The 20,685-nt window shown below is 43.2% G+C and overlaps 1 protein-coding gene across 3 annotated transcripts in view; it reads left to right on the forward strand.

Annotated features, from left to right (window-relative positions):
- TSPAN32 (tetraspanin 32) overlaps positions 1-11,102 on the forward strand; it is a 37,920-nt gene extending 26,818 nt beyond the window's left edge. For all 3 annotated transcript variants that reach the window (XM_077321518.1, XM_077321520.1, XM_077321519.1), the window contains 2 exons: positions 5,628-5,711; positions 8,993-11,102. In XM_077321518.1, coding sequence (XP_077177633.1) covers positions 5,628-5,711; positions 8,993-9,088 — 180 coding nt within the window. In that variant the 3' untranslated portion in view covers positions 9,089-11,102. The remainder of the gene's footprint in view (positions 1-5,627; positions 5,712-8,992) is intronic.
- The last annotated feature ends 9,583 nt before the right edge of the window (positions 11,103-20,685 follow it).

Below are 20,685 nucleotides of genomic sequence, written 5' to 3' on the forward strand. Positions count from 1 at the left end.
TCAGAGCGTAGCATACAATAAATGTATGCTGGTGTGTGGAGATATGAAGAAGACTGGATATCTTACTGTACAGACCTATAGATGGCAACCTAGTTTTCAGGTGATTATTTATAGACCCCCCCCACACACACACACACACACATTTGACTCACACAAACCCTTTGTTTAAATAACACAATAAGAAATTTATGGTCTCTTCCACAGAAAGGTTGAATAGCTTATTTTGGTTGACAAGTGAAATGTAAAAGTGTAATGTTTTTCACGGTTAAGCTTGGCTGCACTTCTCGTCAGAATCATTACATCACACCCATGCCCAGGCTTACAGAACCCGTAGGTCGTTTCCCCTGGTGAGACAGGTGGATTGATTTTATCTGTGGGATATTTGGTCCCTTCACTACTGTCTTTACCACGCTGACAGAGATCCTAGAAGTAGGAACCTTATCTGTTTAATCCTATATTTCCCCAATCTGGTCACCTCTTGATTCAGACCATAAAGGTTAGCTGGTGTCTGAGGATTTCTTCTTGATCTTTTCACCCACCCCTAACCTGCCGCCACCCTAAGACTGACTAACCTGCCTAGCAAGCCCTGACCTGGATAGCCCAAGCAAGCCTGATCTCATCAGATTTCAGAACTTAAGCAGAGTTGACCCTGGCTAGTATTTGGATGGGAGACCTTCAAGGAACACTAGGGTCATGACATGGAGGCAGGCAATGGCAAACCACATTTGAACATTTCTTGGCTGTTCACCAGACAATCCTAGGATCTCCTGGTTACTTATATACATGCCACATGAATAAATAAATGTCTACCTAATTTCCAGTCCTATCCCTATTTGGAACCTGTATTCTTCTGAGCCCCAACTGACAACCCAGGCCTCATTTTCTCTCACAGAGGATTCATGGCTTCTCATTGGCTGGAAACACTAGGGAGTTTACATAACACCCCAGGGGATCAGGGATTGGCTTTGATACCTGGAGGGTACAACTGGAAACTGTCCTTCACATCCTGCCATCACCTCCCCAACCTGCACTATTGTTTCCTGGGTCTAAGCCAAGCTTTTGCAGCACTGTAGGCTGATATCTCTCCTGTTTCACATGGCATGACTCATTACTTAGGTTAGCAAAATATATTGAACTATCCCTACCTACGTGGTACCAAGATCCTAAATATTACCACAGGGGCTCCCCACTTCCACCACTATCTTTTCCCTCTTAATAAAACAGTAAGGGGTGTTGGGGTGGGCTCAGTCCGTGATGAGGAAGGGCAACAATTGGTCCCATGGCCCTGGACTGAGAAGCGGAGGGGCCAATTGGAAGGCGCGAAGCGCCTTCCGATTGGCCCCTCACCAGGACAGACCAAAATTCCATCCAGCCAGGGGCAATCTGGAGAAATGGCTGCCAGTCTGCTCCTGACTTCAAATAAGCCATTTTTGCATGTAGTTGGGAGGGAGTGGTGCAGGGGTGTCCCTCCTGGGCTATGGGGTATGTCCAGCCCAATTCCCAAAGGTCAGTCCTCTCCCACACTCAACGAACATTCCAAACCACAGGTTCTAGACACCCATAGCTCCACACCCATGCCCTCATTTGCCACCACACCACCATAACCTCCCACACAACACACACATTCAACCCCATGCCCTTACAGAATAGACAACTCCACCCCTTCCTCTTCCCACTGCCAAGCTCTAGCGCCCGTTGTATTCTTGGATACAATGGGCTTTGCCCCTAGTAATATATAAAAGGCACCTACAACTGTATTCTACAGGCAATAAAGTTTTGGTAGTATGTGGCAGGGGGGGAATCTTATGGTATTCTAAAGATTAATAGACCAATTAGTCTGTAAGGTGCCACAAGATTGCTCTTTGTTTCTGCCTATAATATGCTCCTTCTTTTGACATCCTCATCAAACAGGAGCACATGAAAAAGATCACAGCAAAAAAAACCACAACAGTTTGTGTGTGTAGATGCGATAATACAATAAGTTGTTAATCAAGAATATGAGTCCTGTTTATTTCCAATCCTTGATAAACCGGAAGACAAATTCTCAATAATGCACACTGAACAGGATTCCAGTACAAACACAACCTGTTTTGTGACTTCCTTCAGCAGCATTAACAAAATGTCAGGACATAAGGTCTCAGTGGAGTCTGGCTCACAATTGCTGGTGTCTCAGTCCTTGACTTAAAAGGTATTCTTGTATCTACTGCTGGGAAATTGCAGAGCAGCACTCAACCTCCCTCCCTCAGGACAAAGCTAAACATCACCAGTGATTCCAAAAGCAATAACCATGTGCCTTTGCTTTCTTTCTTCTCCCTAATATTTAATGCAAAATGTGTAGTGTCGCATCATTGTATTGTGTGTTTCCTGGTTCCTGCAGAAGACAACAATAAAATGAATCATGTTTTGCCTTACTAAATGCTAGAGGGAGAGTGTAAGAGGAGGAGGAAACACAGGGGTACTGTGGTGGCTAGCTATGTCAGTAATATGCTGTGTTGGACATTCGTATTGTTAGATGCTGGCTGGATGCACAGAATCATAGAATCATAGAGTTGGAAGGGACCTCCTGGGCCATCTAGTCCAACCCCCTGCACTATACAGGACACTCACAACCCTATTGCTCATCCACTCTAACCTGCCACCTTCTTGAGCCTTCACAGAATCAGCCTCTCTGTCAGATGGCTATCCACCTATTAAGCCTCTGCTTAAAAATTTCCAAAGGTGGAGAACCTCCCAAGGAAGCCTGTTTCACTGAGAAACTGCTCTAATTGTCAGGAACTTCTTCCGGATATGCATAACATATCTAAGATTCTATAAATTACAGGAAGCAACACTGATCACTTGGGGGCATTAGATTTAAGTGTTCAGTGTTGTTTCCTCTAATCTGTAGACTCTTAGCTATGCATCTGGCCAGCATCTAGCACCATCATATCCAAATTAAAATATAACAGAGTCAAGTCCAGCAGCACCTTAGAGACCAACAAGACTTTGGGAGTATAATCTTTTTTGAGAGTCCAAGCTAACAAAGGGTGCTTTGACTCTCAGAAGTTCACCTGCCCCCTGCAATTTTCTTGGTCTCTAAGATGCCACTGGATTCTAGATTCTAGCAGACCAACACAGCCACCATATAGAGATGAGATCTGAACACAATAGAAAAATGGGCAAATGAGAACAAGATGCAATTTAATAAAGATAAGTGTAAAGTTCTGCATCTGGGTCAGAAAAATGAAAAGCATGCCTACTGGATGGGGGATACGCTTCTAGGTAACACTGTGTGTGAACGAGACCTTGGGGTACTTGTGGATTGTAAACTAAACATGAACAGGCAGTGTGATGCAGTGGTAAAAAAAGGCGAATGCCTTTTTGGCTGTATCAACAGGGGCATCACATCAAAATCACAAGATGTCATAGTCCCATTGTATACGGCACTGGTCAGACCACACCTGGAGTACTGTGTGCAGTTCTGGAGGCCTCACTTCAAGAAGGGTACAGAGGAGAGCGACGAGGATGATCTGGGGCCAAGGGACCAAGCCCTATGAAGATAGGTTGAGGGACTTGGGAATGTTCAGCCTGGAGAAAAGGAGGTTGAGAGGGGATATGATAGCCCTCTTTAAATTTTTGAAAGGTTGTCACTTGGAGGAGGGCAGGATGCTGTTTCTGTTGGCTGCAGAGGAGAGGACATGCAGTAATGGGTTTAAACTACAAGTACAATGATATAGGGTAGATATCAGAAACAAAAATTTCACAGAGTAGTTCAGCAGTGGAATAGGCTGCCTAAGGAGGTGGTGAGCTCCCCCTCACTGGCAGTCTTCAAGCAAAGGTTGGAACACACTTTTCTTGGATGCTTTAGGATGCTTTGGGCTGATCCTGCATTGAGCAGGGGGCTGGACTAGATGGCCTGTATGGTCCCTTCCAACTCTATGATTCTATGATTCTATAAAATTAAATTAGCTTGTGAGTCATATGGATTTCCATAAAGCTTCAGTGAAGCTTCTAAACAGTTCCTTGATGATTTTTAGAAAATAAAGCTTTAAAAAAATTGTCAGGCCTTTGGCAATGTAAGATCTACCCCCACCCCATATACACATATATACACACATTGACTTACAGACTGAACATTTTTGTGCTTTGTTATAATTTTTAAACAACTTTCGTAATTTTAAATGCTATAAAATAGTTTAAAGCTTCCTGGGAACCCTTTGGCAAAGGAAGGATTGAAAAATAAAAATAGATATGTTTAGCATTACCACCTAAATAGACTTGGCAGAATGTTACTTTAACTTACCACAACATCTTTATAAAACATCCAAAGAACAAAGGAAATCATGTGCAGTGGGTTATATGATGTATCACATTTCTGCCCAAACGTCACAGAAATGTAGCCACTAAATATATTTTCCTGCAGAAAAGCACATTCATCTAAGATGACATTTTCCTATTTGTGAAACACTCTCTTGAGATAGGCAACCTAATATGAAACCTTTTCTTTTATTTATAATCCAGAGTTTGTGGTGGGAATTGTATTTCTACTCTATGTGAAGAAGAAGAGTTGGTATTTGAAAGGTTGTCACTTGGAGGAGGGCAGGATGCTGTTTCTGTTGGCTGCAGAGGAGAGGACACGCAGTAATGGGTTTAAACTTCAAGTACAACGATATAGGCTAGATATCAGGAAAAAAATTTCACAGTCAGAGTAGTTCAGCAGTGGAATAGGTTACCTAAGGAGGTGGTGAGCTCCCCCTCACTGGCAGTCTTCAAGCAAAGGCTGGATACACACTTTTCTTGGATGCTTTAGGATGGTTAGGGCTAATCCTGCGTTGAGCAGGGGGTTGGACTAGATGGCCTGTATGGCCCCTTCCAACTCTATGATTCTATGATTCTTATATGCCACTTTTCTGTACTCAAAGGAGTCTCAAAGTGGCTTACAGTCACCTTCCCTTTCCTCTCCCACAACAGACACCCTGTGAGGTGGGTGAGGCTGAGAGAGCCCTGATATTGTTCAGTCAGAACAGCTTTATCAGTGCTGTGGCGAGCCCAAGGTCACCCAGCTGGCTGCATATGGGAGAGTACAGAATCAAACCCAGCTCTCCAGATTAGAAGTCCACACTCCTAACTACTACACCAAGCTGGCTGTGGATATTAAATTTATTCTATGGGACCCCATAGATCCTGAAACATGGACATGCCATCTACTGTCTTTGCCATATGTTCAAATTAATTCTAAACATTTCACCCCATATTCAAATTCATGATAACTGCACCTAGTAGTTAGTCAGAGAAGTTAAATGGAACCCCCATGGTTAAAGGGAACGATACTCTTGAGCATCAGGTGCTAGAAAAGGCAGCTGGGAGAGCTGTTGACTTGATGTCCTGCTTGTGAGTTTCCTTGCTTGATTTCTGGTGCAAACACCAGCAGGTTAACAATGAAGCTAGGTCTTAAAGAGAGTTGACATCCTTCTGTGTCAATTGACTTCAGAATGGCATAAGGCTGGTACTGCAGCAGTATAGGTCTATTCAGTGGGGCTCACTCCCAGGAAAGGAGTGCACTGTAAAGACCTGGTTGTAGAGTGTAAAAGGAAATATATTTTATCATGGTTCTTCCTGTCCTCAAAACATTTTTTTTCAAATTCCAGGATTGCCTCCAAGAGATTCACATCTTCCTGAAAAAACATATGAGATTTGTCACTGTACTGATGATCATTACAACTATAATCGTGGTAAGTATGTGTGTTCTAGCACCATCCTGCTTTTCTGGAACAGTTGAAATAGAGATGCTGGTCTCATTTGGTACATAGGTGCTCAGTTCTGGAGAACTCCTCATGCAGCCCCAGTTCAAATCACAGCTGTGAATGCAAACACAAACTCATCTTTTACAGACTGACATAGAGATTTGTCTCATCAGTTTGTGCCCAAAAATGGATGAACAGATCATTATCCTCAAAGAAATGGAGCTATATTCTAACTCCAACTCATCCCAGGCTAACACCAAGTCATCTACCATAAGCCAAGGCAATTTCCACCAGACACTTTATGGGTAAAATCAAGCAGGTATGCCTCAATAGGAGTATTTATAAAAGAGCTTTATTGGCACCATACTTTCATAATTACTGGAACACACTGAAGCTGATGCCACGCTGAGTGAGCTGTATGTGAATAGATTGAACCTTGTGCTGCTGGGTTTATGAAAGCTGCCAGGCAGAAGTTAGTGCCCTAGCTCAGGGGTAGTCAACCTGTGGTCCTCCAGATGTTCATGGACTACAATTCCCAGGAGCCCCTGCCAGCAAACATGGGAATTGTAGTCCATGAACATGTGGAGGACCACAGGTTGACTACCCCTGCCCTAGCTGACCAGGGTCATCAAATGAATCCCTCCAAGAAGGCCAGATGGCATCTCCACTGACAAAGGCATCCATTCTGCCTCACCTCAATAAACCATTGTTAGAGAGTGATGTTCTAATCTACATGTTTCTAGGTAAAAGGATACCGTAATAGGCACTCTGTGTCCCAGCTTCATCATCTAGGCACTCCTAGCTTAAACCTTCTTGATCTACCTGGTGGGTCAGGTTTAGCTAGATATGATGGTGGGATAAAATGCAGCAGAAAGCCATGGCACCCAGATTCAGATCCAGAGCAAGGGTGAGGGAATTAACCCTTTCTTCATGTGCCACTGACTTTTATGATCTTGGTCTCCCCTCGAGTCTCCCAAGGCAAGTTGTCCTGCAGTACAATGTGTGGTGCCTTTAGGCTTTTCCTGTGGGTCAATTAGCAGCTGAGGGCAATTGACATAATGAAAAGAGATCCAAAGAAAAGGTTTTAAAAAACTCAGTCCACAAAGGAGAAGGGCCATGGCTCAGTGGTATTTAGCATGAAGAAGGTTCCAGGTTCAGTCTCTGGCATCTCTAGCTAAATGGGAGGTGGGGTCATGCACTGTGAAAAACCTCTGTCTGAGATTCTGGAGAGCTGCTTCCAGTCTGAGTAGATAATACAAACTTGGATGGACCTATGGCCTGACTCAGTATAAGGCAGCCAGTGGTCCCCAACCTTTTTATCACCGGGGACCACTCAACGCCTTTTACTGAGGCCCGGTGTGGCGGGGGTAGTTTACTCCTATACTCTCAACCACTGCCCCAACGCTCTCTGATCGCGATGGTAATGTTTAAACATCCCTTCAAAATAAGATACAGACACGCCACAACAATGAACATAAGGAACATTTTATTTTCACGGAAATTTTAACTCTTGACAATGACAAATCAATGGGAACCCTGAGCTTGTTTCTCTGCAATGAGATAGTCCCATCTGGGAGTGATGGGAGACAATGACACCCGAAGTGTGTTGTAAAGGGCCAGGGGGGGGGGGATGAAGTAAAGGGCCGGGGGGGGGAGAAAGTGTCCTTCGGGGCCCACCTCCAATTAGTCGAAGGACCACATGTGATCCGCTGCCCACAGGTTGGGAATCGCTATGTTAATGTGTTCACTTCATGGTCCCAGTTGAAAAGGTAGGTATAGGTCTCTTTTTACAGTTTTAAAAACAAGGGAAGATCCATTATTTTATCTCCTGCAATTGTTGTCTGTGAAGTAAGTCCCTGAGAAAACTTCTGTAGACAAAGGAGAGAAGTCTCTCCCTGTTAATTCTCCTTGATCTCTGTGTGGCTTTGGCCATAGTGTCTCCTACTGACTGATCTGAAGTTAATGTCGCCTGCATAACAAGGTGCCTATGGAAAGATCCATGCAGTAATGTGGCTCATGAGGGGGTGCTTATTCAATTTGCAGATGATACTAAACTGGGAGGGGGTAGCAAACACAGCAGAAGACAGAATCAGGATACAGGATATTCTTGATAGGCTCAAGAACTGGGCTAAACTAAATAAAATGAATTCCAATAGTAAAAAATGTAAAGTTCTGCATTTCGGTAGGAAAAATCAAATGCATCATTGTAGGATGGGGGAGACCTGTCTTGGTGAGACCTGCATGTGCAAAAAGTATCTAGAGGACTTAGTAGGCCATACACTGAACAAAAGGAGTATAATGTCCAGATCACGCAAAGTGCTGGTACCGCTTTATTATGTTCTGGTTAGACCTCACTTAGAATACTGTGTTCAGTGTTGGGCACTATAATGAAGTAGGATGTAAACAAACTGGAGCATGGGCAGAGGAGGTCAACAAATATGGTGAGGGGTTTGAAGACCAAGACGTATGAGGAAAGGTTGGGGGAACTTGGTCTGTTTAGCTTGGAGAGAAGATGACTGAGAGGTGATATGAGAGCCATCTTCAAATACTTGAAGGGCTGTCACATGGAGGATGGAGCAGAGTTGTTTCCTGTTGCCCCAGGTTGGACCAGAACCACTGGGGTGAAATTAATTCAAAAGAATTTTTGGCTAAACATCTGGAAGGAGTTTCTAACAGAGTGGTTCCTCAGTGAAACGGGCTTTCTCGGGAGGTGGTAGGTTCTCCTTTGGAAGTTTTTAAGCAGAGGCTAAATAGCCATCTCACAGAAATGCTGATTCTGTGAACTTAGGCAGATTGTAAATGGGTGGACAGAAGGGATTGTGTAGGTGCTTGGTTCTTGTGGCCATTTCCTGCATTCTGCAGAGGGTTGGTAGATGACCCTGGAGGTACCTTCCAATTCTATGATTCAATTATTCATGCTACATGGAGGCAAATTCCATATTGCTAGATGTATGCAAAGGGAGCCACAGATGAATTTTAATTATTGATCATAAACGGAATGATTATCAAGGTCTAGTCACCCATCCTATCCAACAAAAGCATTATGCATCTCATCCTCCATACCATCATGACTAGAAGGAGAAATTTTGCCCCTTTGTCCCCTTCCATCTCTAAAAAGTATAACTTCCTGCAGTTTAACAGTAATTTTCTTAATCTGAGAGCAGTACGTCACTTCTTCCCTATGGACAGTAGTTCTGTATTCAGGTAAATCAATATTACCAAAACCAGTGATGATGCTTAGTTATTTTTCACGTGCTTCTCTTCCCTAGGTATATGGGATGATCTTGACTTCATTCCTCTGCTTTTCAGTTCATTTCAACAACAGTTTGGATCGGAAGGACAAGTATATTTTGGCAGGACGATAGGAAACTGGCTATTGAACCTTGCCCCAGAAGTTCAAGGCCACTGAAGACCAAGAGACATTGAACTAAATGTTATGGTTTTGGAAGGGCTATCACTGGCCATTCAATCTCTTATTTTATTATTCAATCTACTTGTTTACTTTTTGCATATATGGGATTCCAGATATATATAGATTAACATTATACAACCAAGAAAGCCATGGATTCAATAGGTCAAGCCTGGTTAGGTATTGGTTAGGAAAGGGCATGAGCAGCATGCAGATTTACATGGAGAAAACATGATGACAAGAAATATACAAGAAACCAAGAAGTTGCCCAACACAGAAGCATGATTCCCCCTTGAAAGCCAGGATTGAATGCCCCCAGAATAGCTAATCAGAACAGCCTATCCCAGCTAAAATGAAACTCAAGAAAATGAAAACTGCTCAGTTCAACAGCCACACACAAAAAATGTAAAAATCAGAGAGGCAAAAACAGCAGTCAGTCTTATGTGATTCTCATCAGTTTTACGGTAACTTCCATTGAACATGAATCTGAATTTCATTTCACATACTTTGACAGTTTAAATACATTAGATACCGAGAATATCTGTATAATTTTTAATAGCCAATTGTGACAGGACAGAGGTATAATGCTGTTAAAATGAGTCATGGCTAAGGCAATGCTTCTATATAAGCTTGCTTGTCATGGTGTGCTTGTTGCTGCCACAAGGACATTGCCACTGCTATTTTAAAGTTATTTTAAAATATCCTGAGGGCAATATGGTAATCTCACACAAACAGTGCCTTTTCAAGCACCAAAAAGCCATGGGGGGGGGGTAGGCACCACCTCAGCCCACCATGCTGCAGAGCCCTCATGACAATTTAAATCACTTTAAAATGGTGGCAGTGTTCCCATGAGGACACCACCAGGTCTAGTGAACAATCATGAAATGTAGGTCTGGCCATAAACCATAATGAAACAAAAGGAAAAATGTAGTCATGAGGAGTGCCATTGATTTTAATAGGATGTAACTATGCCTGACTGGATTGAAACTCAAATATTCTGAGTTGTGGATGCAGAGTTCAGCTGGCAAATGCTTGGCTATGATTTCTTTATTCCAGGCTATTTCTTGTTTGCTTTCATCTGCTCCAGTGTTGGCAGGTCATCAGCTAGGATTCCTCTAAAGCAGTGGTTCTCAGCCTGGGGTCATGGCAGGGCGAGAAACTTGGCCGGAGGGGGGGACCGCCATTGTTGCTGCTCCTCCTAGAGGCGCCCGGCTGCGCACAGTGGGACAAGAGGCAGAACTGAAATGAGAAACCCCAGGGGGAATAAAACCCCAATCTTCATGCCATTGGTCAGGTTTGGTTTAATTTCTGTGAAAAAACACTTGCATAATTTTATGGTTGGGGGTCACCACAACCTGAGGAACTGTATTAAAGGATCAAGGCATTAGGAAGGCTGAGAACTGCTGCTCTAAAGGATCATTTGACCATTTCATGAATCAGAGTTCTGTTGTAAGGGAAGGAATTAAAGACCACCTTGCCACAAAATGTGAAGTTTCTGGCATTTATTATCTGCACAACTGCATTTTAAAACTGACTCTTTTATAGACTTTGATTTTCATTGCACCCTGGAGAAGTGCACCATAACCTTACAACAAAAGCAGCACGCTGGATTCATTCAAAAGAAAAAAAAGCATGTCCATTTATTAAAATATTAGAACTGACAGAAAACCAATTAAATTTTTAGATTACTACTAGGTCAATTTAAGAACATACAGAATCCCCTTATAATGCTGAATTACAAGAGTGGATATGCACTGTGTAGTACATGTACTTGTTCCATCCTGAATTTGGATTAAGCATGCTATTTTGAAGGAAATATCTTTCTGGAATCTGCATATTGTATAATGCTCTTTGTCTCTAGCTGTGTAAATGCACTGTAAATGAGACATGGATTTGTCTTATTTTAATGTCAATGCCATTCCCTTTATACAACTATAAATCCTTGTAAATAAAGAATTTTTGGTCAACGCTCTGTAGTATTTTGCCTTATTCTTAAAGCTATTCTTGCACCAGAGTAGAACATCAATTTGGTCAATGCTCTGTAGTCTTTTGCCTTATTCTTAAAGCTATTCTTGCACCAGAGTAGAACAGCAATTCTAATGAAGTCTGCTCAGAGGAAAATGGTGTTTACTTCCATGAAATTGTTCTTAAGATTGCCACATAAGTTATACTATTTCTAGAGTTTATGAAGGAAATAGGAAGTCCATTGAATGTAGCAATGTGGGTTAGATTTTTTTTGGCAGGGATCTCCCAGGTAATCTAGTCCAACCCCCTGCAGAAAGCAGGAAACTCACAACTACCTGCCCACCCACAGTGACCTCCATTCCATGTCCAGATGATGGCTCTACCCAACCCCCCCCCCCCAAATCCCTGGTCAGTTCTGGCCTGGAGGAAACTTGCTTTTTGACTGCAAAGTGGCAATCAGCATTTTCCTGGGCATGCAAGAAAGGGCCACAAGAGCCAAGCTCAGACACCATCCCTTCTGCCCAGCCACTCACAATCTGCCTAAATTTACAGAATCACATGTGATGTATGCCCAGACAAGGCAGGGACGTTCTTCCCCAGGTCACCTTGTCTCACTATGACACAGCAGCATATCTTTTCAAAAGAACACATAAAGCATTTGAGTCCCTCTCTCATATTCACTGGTCACATTCCTGCATTACCTCATATTTCATAATTAAACTATAAATTCTATGTCATTGGGCTGCCACATCATTATCACAAGATAAAGTTTAAAGGCAGCCCAGTCAGAACCCAGGAGTATTTCCTTGTGGCTAGAGCAGGGCAGCCACGAATCTTGGATGTTGTGAGGACAATGAAATTAAAGTGCTCTTCTCTCCCTTATGCATGCAGACAGAGCTGTTCTAGTTGCATATGTGTTAGGCAATAAATCTTTCCATATGAGAAGACAAAAGCACAGCTGGCAATGGTCCCAGCTTAGTCACAATAAGTCATATTCCACTCATGAAGTCCTAAACAGAATTTGAGAGCCAACATGGTACGGTGATTAGTGTGTCAGGCCAGAATCTGGGAGTCCCACGTTCAAATTCCCACTCTGCCATAGCAGCTCATCATGTGACCAGGAGTCAGTCATTTTCTCTCAGCCAGCATGAAATACCTCACAGGGCTATTGTGAAGATAAAATTGGGGAGATGTTATATGGGCCCCTAGTGGAGAGGAAAATGGAATATAAAGTAAGTTTATTCTCTTTAAGTATTTGAAAAGTTCTCAGAGGAGGGCTGGGAGCTGTTCCTGTTGGCAGCAGGTGATGGGACCTGCTGTAATGGGTATAATGCTTTAATGGGCTTATTATGGAAATCCTGTGGATGTTGTTTACTTAGATTTCAATAAGGCTTTTGACAGGCTTCCCCATGATGTTCGGATGGGTAAACTGCACGACTGTAGACTGGATTTTCAGATGGCTAGGTGGATGAGGAACTGGCTAGGAAACCATACCCAAAGGGTGGTTGTCAGTGGTATTTTATCATAGCGGAGGGAGGTGAGCAACAGAGTGCCACAGGGCTCAGTACTGGAACTTCAACATTTTTATCAATGATTTGGACAAGGGGGTACAAGATCTTGTAGACAGTAAGCTAAACATGAGTGGACAGTGTAATGTGACAGCGAAGATGGCAAATGCAGTCTTGGGCTGTATCAACAGAGGCATCACATCAAAATCACAAGATGTTATAGTGCCACTGCATATCACATTGGTCAGACTCCACAGTAATGGCATTAAATTACATGGAGAACAATATCAGCTAGATATCGGGGGCAGGGGAGTTCAGTCAGAGTAGTCCAGCAGCAGATTCAACTGCCTAAAGAGGTGGTGAGCTCCCCCTCACTGGCAGTCCTCAAGCAGCAACTGGACACATATTTATCATGGATATATGTGTGTGTGTAATGTATATCCCCCTTCAAGGATTGCTGCCTTGCCGTGGCAAGGGGGCTTGCGTAGCTCAGTGAAGCTATGAGCTATGCCGTGCAGGGCCACCCAAGATGGACAAGGTTATAGCTGAGAGCTCTGACAAAAGGTGATCCACTGGAGAAGGAAATGGCAAACCCCTCCAGTATCTTTGCCATGAAAACCCTATGGACAGTTCCAAAAGGCAAAATGATATGATGCCAGAAGATGAGCCCCTCAGGTCAGAAGGTGTCCAATATGCTACTGGGGATGAGCAGACGGCTAGTACGATTAGCTCCAGAATGAATGAAGCGACTGGGCCAAAGCCGAAGGGAGTTGTGGAAGGAACTGGAGGTGAAAAGACAGTCCGATGCTGTAAAGATTTTTATTCCATAGGAACCTGGAACGTCAGATCCATGAATCAAGGCAAGCTGGACGTGGTTAAACAAGAAATGACAAGACTGAACATCAACATTTTAGGAATCAGTGAACTAAAATGGACAGGAATGGGTGAATTTAATTCAGATGACCATCAGGTATCCTACTGTGGACAAGAATCTCGCAGAAGAAATGGAGTAGCCTTCATAATCAATAAGAGAGTAGGAAAAGCAGGCTTGGGATGGAGGTTCGCAACATTGTACAAGAGGTAGCAACTAAAACCATCCCAAAGAAAAAGAAATGCAAGAAATCAAAATGGCTGTCTGAGGAACCTTTACAAATAGCTAAGGAGAGAAGGGAAGTGAAAGGCAAGGAAGAAAGAGACAGATACACCCAATTGAATGCAGAATTCCAGAGAAAAACTAGAAGAGATAAGAACGCCTTCTTAAACGAACAGTGCAAACAAATAGAAGAAAACAATAGAATGGGGAGGACCAGAGATCTTTTCAAGAAAATTGGAGATATGAAGAGCACGTTTCATGCAAAGATGGGTATGATAAGGGACCAAAATGGTAGGGACCTCACAGAAGCAAAAGAAATTTTTAAAAGGTGGCAAAATTATACAGAAGAACTATACAAGAGCAAGCTTAATATCCCTGATAACCATGATGATAACCAGTTACTGACCTGGAGCCAGACATCCTCCTCCTCCGCCTCTTCCTTCTTCTTCACAAGCATCTCTTAAAGCACCTGGAACCTGGATAGGGTTGTCATTGTAAGACACAAAAGCAAAGAAACCATTCCAGGGGTTCATCTTTGTTCTCTTGGAATGGCAACCATTGTTCCTGCCAATAATCCTGCTATTTACTATTTTCAAATTCCTCTGGGAAGTGGATAATCCAATGTATTGCTGGCTCTGATGATAGGCCCTTAGCTATGGCAGGATGGAGGGATTAATCTGTTCAAGGTTGGCAGAACCAGGAAGAAGTAGTTAGTGATTGGTAAAAATAGGTAACATTGGCTAGTGACCCCCCTAAAAACATCCCCTCAATGTCCCCCTTTTTGGATGGGAATTGTTCCCATCACCATCCCATTTGAATTTCACATCTACTCGCAAGCATACATTGTAAAGCTCAATTCATTCTTAGCCTCTGGTTTTCATGTTCTCAGTTCCCTAAATTGCAAGAAAAATGTTACATGCAGCCAAGATCAGTTTGTGGGCCAAAGCCTGCAATGTTTAAAAATAACTCCTTGAGCAAACAACAGGCAGTTTCAGTGTGTTGTTGCAAAGTCAGAGATGTACTGAAATCTGCATTCTGTTTAATCCCTTAACATTTAACATGCTGGATTTATCTAAGCAGGCTAACACAATGGCTTGCTTAGTATGAGTTTAACAGCAGCAGCACTAGAACTGTTAAACATAAAAGGCTTTAGTCTTCATATGGTAGCGATATAAAACTTCTGCTTTGCCCATGTTCCCATCCTCAAGGAATGCTTTCAAACATGCCCAGAACTGTCAAGCCAGAAGGACTCTTCTGCTATATAGATGTGAAGCTTCATGGAACTCTACCCAGGCTCAGCTCTGGAAACAATTCTCAGTGCTAGGAATGGATTATGTGAAGGGCTAAAAAAGGGAGTGTATCTGAGTATCCATCCTCACCATTGAGTAATCACTAAACATATCCATGTAAACTCATGGGAGGAATAGCAGTCATACTGACAAGAGTGGGGGCATGGCTTACAACAAGACTTGAGCGTTCCGAGTCTACTTGCTAGAACAGACCATACTCTCTTGGGTTTCTGTGAGTGCAGTGAAACATTGCTCTATTTAAAGGTTCTGTGTTTCTTAGCTGGGAGCCTGCCTCCATGGCAGCATTCTGATCCCCCCCCCCAATTCCCTTTTGCAGAATTATGCCCACCCTTTCCCTTATCGTAGTAAACCACAAGTCCCTATCCCTACCACTAACATTTCCCAGGATTACCTGAGCCTCAATTGAACAACTTTTGCTTAGTGAAGAGAAAGGGGAATAGACAGACTGCAATTGCTATAGGTAGCTGTCACTCAGACCAGAAATGTAGGATGGATTTGGGAGATATAACCCTGCACTTTTTGTGTCAGGCTCTATTGTTTAACTGGAGGGCACAACACTAAAGGGCTTTTCCTTCCTTATAGAAAATGAGCAAGCCAACCAGCCTTAAGCTATATTGCTTCAAGAATTTCTTCCCCCCTCCCACCCTATATAGAATCAGAGTTGGAAGGGATCTCCAGGATCATCTAGTCCAACCCCCTGCACAATTAAGGAACTCACAACTACCTGCCCACCCCGGTCACCCTATGGTCACCCCAATTTCATGCCCAAGTGATCCCTCAACCAAAATTCTCCAGAATCCAGACTGACCTGGAAGACATTCAACTACTCACAGCAGCAATTAGCAATTCCCTGGGTATGCAATAAAGGGCCACAAGAGACAAACACTGGCACATCCCTTTCTGCCCACCCACACATAATCTGTAAATGACTGAGATTTTCCCAGGTGCGGCATATTTTGAAACAGTGCTCTTTGACAAAGGTTCTGAACTTGAAGAAACAAAAAATACATTTTAAGTAGACCTTTCCCTCAACTGCAATTATTGTAAATAACACTACCCAATCTATCACATACAATGATAATAATTCATTCTGCAGTGTAACTTTTTTTGTAAAGCTCATCCTTAAAATAAAGAAATCTTCAATCTAATTCAAGATCTGTAGTACAGAATAATTGCATACTTTTTGCCAAAAAAGTTCAAACTATCCCCCTAAAATAGCTTGCTTATTTCAAAAAAAGAACTCACCCCATTTGTTATCAATCGTGATATTGCCTAGTTATCACAAATTATAATTCATCCAGTACTGGTTTATTTATCACACAGGGCCACAATATCCCATTTACTTTCCAACTCAAAGGAACACTTTAGTACCTATTTGCCACCAACCCACCCCCCTGTAAATAAAAATAAAAATGGTAGTGATTGAGAGCTTCCCTACCACTTACCCAGACATGGAAAATCATCCTTCTGTTCTTTCCCACCCTAATGCTGCATGCCAAGAGACAGACTGTGGTAGGGGTAGATGACAGCACCACACTTGACTCTGACTGCAACACCAGTCTCAACTTCACCCTAAATGTTCATTACATATGAACAACCAGACATGATATCATTAGTTGAGTTAATTAGGCTTTCCCTTTTCTATAGGTTGATGTGCAACAGTAAAGGCAGAGAAAGGGAGCTCAGGTATGATTTTAATTTCCATTATCATCAGATTAAAGTACTTCGAGGAGACTGACTCTGTTTTTCAGCCCAGTAAGTCATGTTGTGCCCTTGTGGGCACTGTACCCTTTCCATATCCTTTTCCAAATGTTTTCATGTTATGTATGACATAATTATGCCTTCAGAAGGAGCCTCTTAACTGTATCCACTGTCCTTGTTCTCCATCATGCTCTTACAGATTTTGACTGGCTTGCCAAAAGATATATGAATATAAATATTTAAATCTGGCAAGAGAGGCTGAATGCACACATGGGAACCATTTGTAAGCTGCTTTAAGAAGAAACAGAAAGCTCACGCAACAGCTGCTTTCCAATACGACAAAGGACACAATCCAGCCAAAGTGAAGTATTTATAAGATGTGCTTATTTAAATAAGAGAGTGAAGCCAACATTTTAAAGGGCTTAAGTCGGAGTGGACTGCATTCAGAGAGGGGAGGGGAAACAATGTGTGTGCATGCAAAGGGGGACTGAGATAAAAATAGTAACTCTGTTAATTTCAAAAAGGACCTTCTAAACAGTCAAGCTTCCTTCTCAGTGAAGAGGAAGCAGATGCTCCCAGGGGACCAGCAACAAACTGTGGAAACTCCTTCCAATTAGACATGACCAGTTTTTTCCACACTGAAGAACAGTTTTGGCTTGATTATGACAGCTCACACATGGTGCATGATAAAAAATTTATCTATGGTTAACTTCACATTGCTTTCTTTTCCATAAGAAGGCTCTTTGTTCCAACCTTGTCCAGCAGACTTGCATGAGCTCTGGTTGTAATTCTGAGGAGAAATGTGTTCCATAGACATTCATCTGCCAAGTCTAGTGAAACCAAGTATTCTTCATTATTATTATTATTATATGTTTTCCCTTGGCTTTTGTTTTAGTGCACCATGTATCATATTTGTAGATTCTCTTTGCAAGACTCAGACTCTGCCTGAATAATTCCAACCTTCTTGGGAACACAGCGATTCCTCCACATTTGTGATCGTTTTAAGAGCCTCTTCACACTTGATCCTCATTATGATGAATGCCTTTGTTGCCAATATTTAAAAAAATGTGGTTGATCTGATGCTATCCAGACATTGGACATTTTCAACAATGCATTATCCCCCCCTCCAATGATTTTCAACAGTTCTTTCAAAAACTGCCAGTCATTCACATTTGCTTCACAATTTCACCCTCGAATGCCCTCACCTGCCATCTACCATATTATCACACAACCAAACCAGATTGACTACTCGATATACTTTTTTTCACTACCCAAAGAAGCCATGGCCTACAACCGACTACTTGATATTTCAACATTAACCCTTTCACTGAATGATCCCTCATTAGGTGAGGTTTCTCACATGATTCGTTTAGGGCAGAGAACAATACTGGACTAGACTAAGGAAGGTGAAGAATTGTAATCATGCCTTAAGAGAGTTTAAGAAAAATTCCTACTCTGCCCAAACTGCCAGTCTTGCATGAATGTCAATATTTAAAACACAGTCTGGAAAAATAAAAATTATATATATAACACAGTTTTAAGCAAAAGGATCAAAACAGAAACTACAAGAACAGTTGATGTTGAACCAAGAAGTGTATTTGGATGAAAGTGACTGTAACTGTGCTAGTAAGTTATACTTCTCTTGGGTCACAATTTGTGTAGACGTTTTCTAAAACAAAACAAAAAAATCATCCATCTGAGGCAGGACTGATGCTTCCAGCACAGGTCCCTGGGCCACGCAAAGTCTGCCTGGTCTCAACCAAAGCCAGGGCCTTCTTGGCTCCAGCCTGGTAGAATGAGCTCCCAGAAGAGCTAAGGGCCCTGCAGAAGCTTGTCAAGTTTTGCAGGGCCTGTAAGGTGGAGCTCTTCTACCAGACCTTTGGTTGTGGTCAGTTGGGAACCAGAAGATCTTCCCCTCCTTCAATGTGCCATTAGACCAGCCAGTGTACAATAAGGTGGGATCAGGGATGGGGGGGGGCAGAAGGCGATTGGCTGGCTGCTGAACAGACAGGCAAGCCAGTTGGAGGAAGAGGTACTCAGGGGCAAGACAGCCGCCCTGAGTGGGTGTTAAACGCTGAGTGGCACTTAAGCCATGAGACATATTCCTCCTCCAAGGCCTTACCAGAAATATTATGTGTAACAGATGTAAGAATTGTCCACAATTTTTAAAAAACGTATAGAAAACAGGTTGGGGCATAAAAATATACCAAAATATAAATAAGGATTAGACAAACAAAAGAATTCACATTTCAACAGAAGAAGAATTGGCTTTTTATACCCTGCTTTTCACTACCAGGAGTCTCAAACTGATAATTTCTTTCCCTTCCTCCCCCCCCACAACAGACACCCTGTGAGATAGTTGGGGCTGAGAGAGCTCTGACAGAACTGCTGTGTGAGAACAGCTTTAACAGGACTAGCCCAGGGTTACCCATGGCTGCATGTGGAGGAGAGGAGAATCAAGACCAGCTCTCCAGTGTAGAGGTTTAACCACTATGCCATTCCGGAGAGAGACGGGTGCCTTTTTGTGTGAAGCCCTTACACCAAGTAACAAGAAGAGGAATGTTATTTTTATATGCTGAGGAGAAAGCACTTCAAGGGCACAGTATCTGGTAGGTTGACATGGGTCAGAAGGGAGGATGAAAGGAATGGGCAAGGGCCAGCATGGTGTAGTGGTTAATAGTGGTGACTTCTAATCTGGCAAGCCGGATTTGATTCCCCACTCCTCTACATGCAGCCAGCTGGGTGACCTTGGGCTCGAAAACAAAACAGTTCTATCAGAGCTCTCTCAGCCCCACCTAACTCACAGGGTGCCTGTTGTGGGGAGAGGAAGGGAAGGTGATGGTCAGTTTCTTTGAGATTCCTTCAGGCAGTGAAACAGGGTATAAAAACCAACTCTTCTTCTTCAGTGATGCTGGAGGATGGGTGCTTGTGCCATAGACTGCAGAGAGATGATAAAGGAGGTCTGAGTGCCAGTGAGGGGAAAGGACCCAATGCCTCCTGGCACTTCTCTAAATGGTCAGGTCAGCTACTGGTATGACAGAATGATGGCCACCATTGACTAGATAGCTCCCCAATGTCCTCTCCACCCCCATGTCAAGCAAGCTCCTTGGTATACTGAGGAGCTTTGCAAGAAAAAAACGGAACTGAGATGATTAGAATGAGTTTGGAGAAAGACTCCTGACAAAGCCTCGAAAACATCTTATAGAATGCAGATGAAAGCCTGTAAGATGGCGGTCAAGTCAGTGAAACACAGCTTTTACATGACTACCATCGGGTCTGCTAACTCAGTGGTCCCCAACCCCCGGTCTGGGGACTGGTACCAGTCCGTGGATCAGTTGATACCGGTCCGTGGCTCCTCCTCATCCTCCTCCCCAGCTGCTGCCTTGGGGGGCTGCCCTGCCACTCTGCCACCAGCTCACCTTTGGTGCTCTCCAGCGGCTGCCATGGCTGGGGCTCCCCCTCGGCGTGGCACTGCGCAGCTGCTGCTAGCAGCACCCCCCAGCAGGCAGCAGGAAGTCAGGGGCACCGGCAGGAAAGCAAGTGGAGCAGGGGCTCAGACGGCAGCAACGTCCCTCGACAAAAGACTACCCCTCCCGGGCCTCAGTAAAATTGTCAAGCATTGACCGGTCCCCAGTGATAAAAATTTTGGGGACCACTGTGCTAACTCACACCCAGCACAATTATTTAGGATAGTTCGATTTCTCACTGCCCTAGAGGAAGGGCAACAAAACAATAGCCAAGTGGATATCAACTGTGAGGCATCTGCGAGTCATTTTGCAGAGAAAATCTAAACACTCCAGCATAACTTCCCTCCAACCTTAGTCACCGAAAGTGAACTAGAGGTCCCTTGGCTGTCTTTGGAGAGAACACTGAGGTCCATTCTGCACGACTTCAATGTTGCAAAAGACTTCCAAATTGTAAACGCTACTAATTTGCAGTTATTCACGATGTCGCACACAATCTGCCACACTCCTGA

Source organism: Paroedura picta, chromosome 2, assembly GCF_049243985.1.
Source record: "Paroedura picta isolate Pp20150507F chromosome 2, Ppicta_v3.0, whole genome shotgun sequence".
Classification (NCBI taxonomy): domain Eukaryota; kingdom Metazoa; phylum Chordata; class Lepidosauria; order Squamata; family Gekkonidae; genus Paroedura; species Paroedura picta.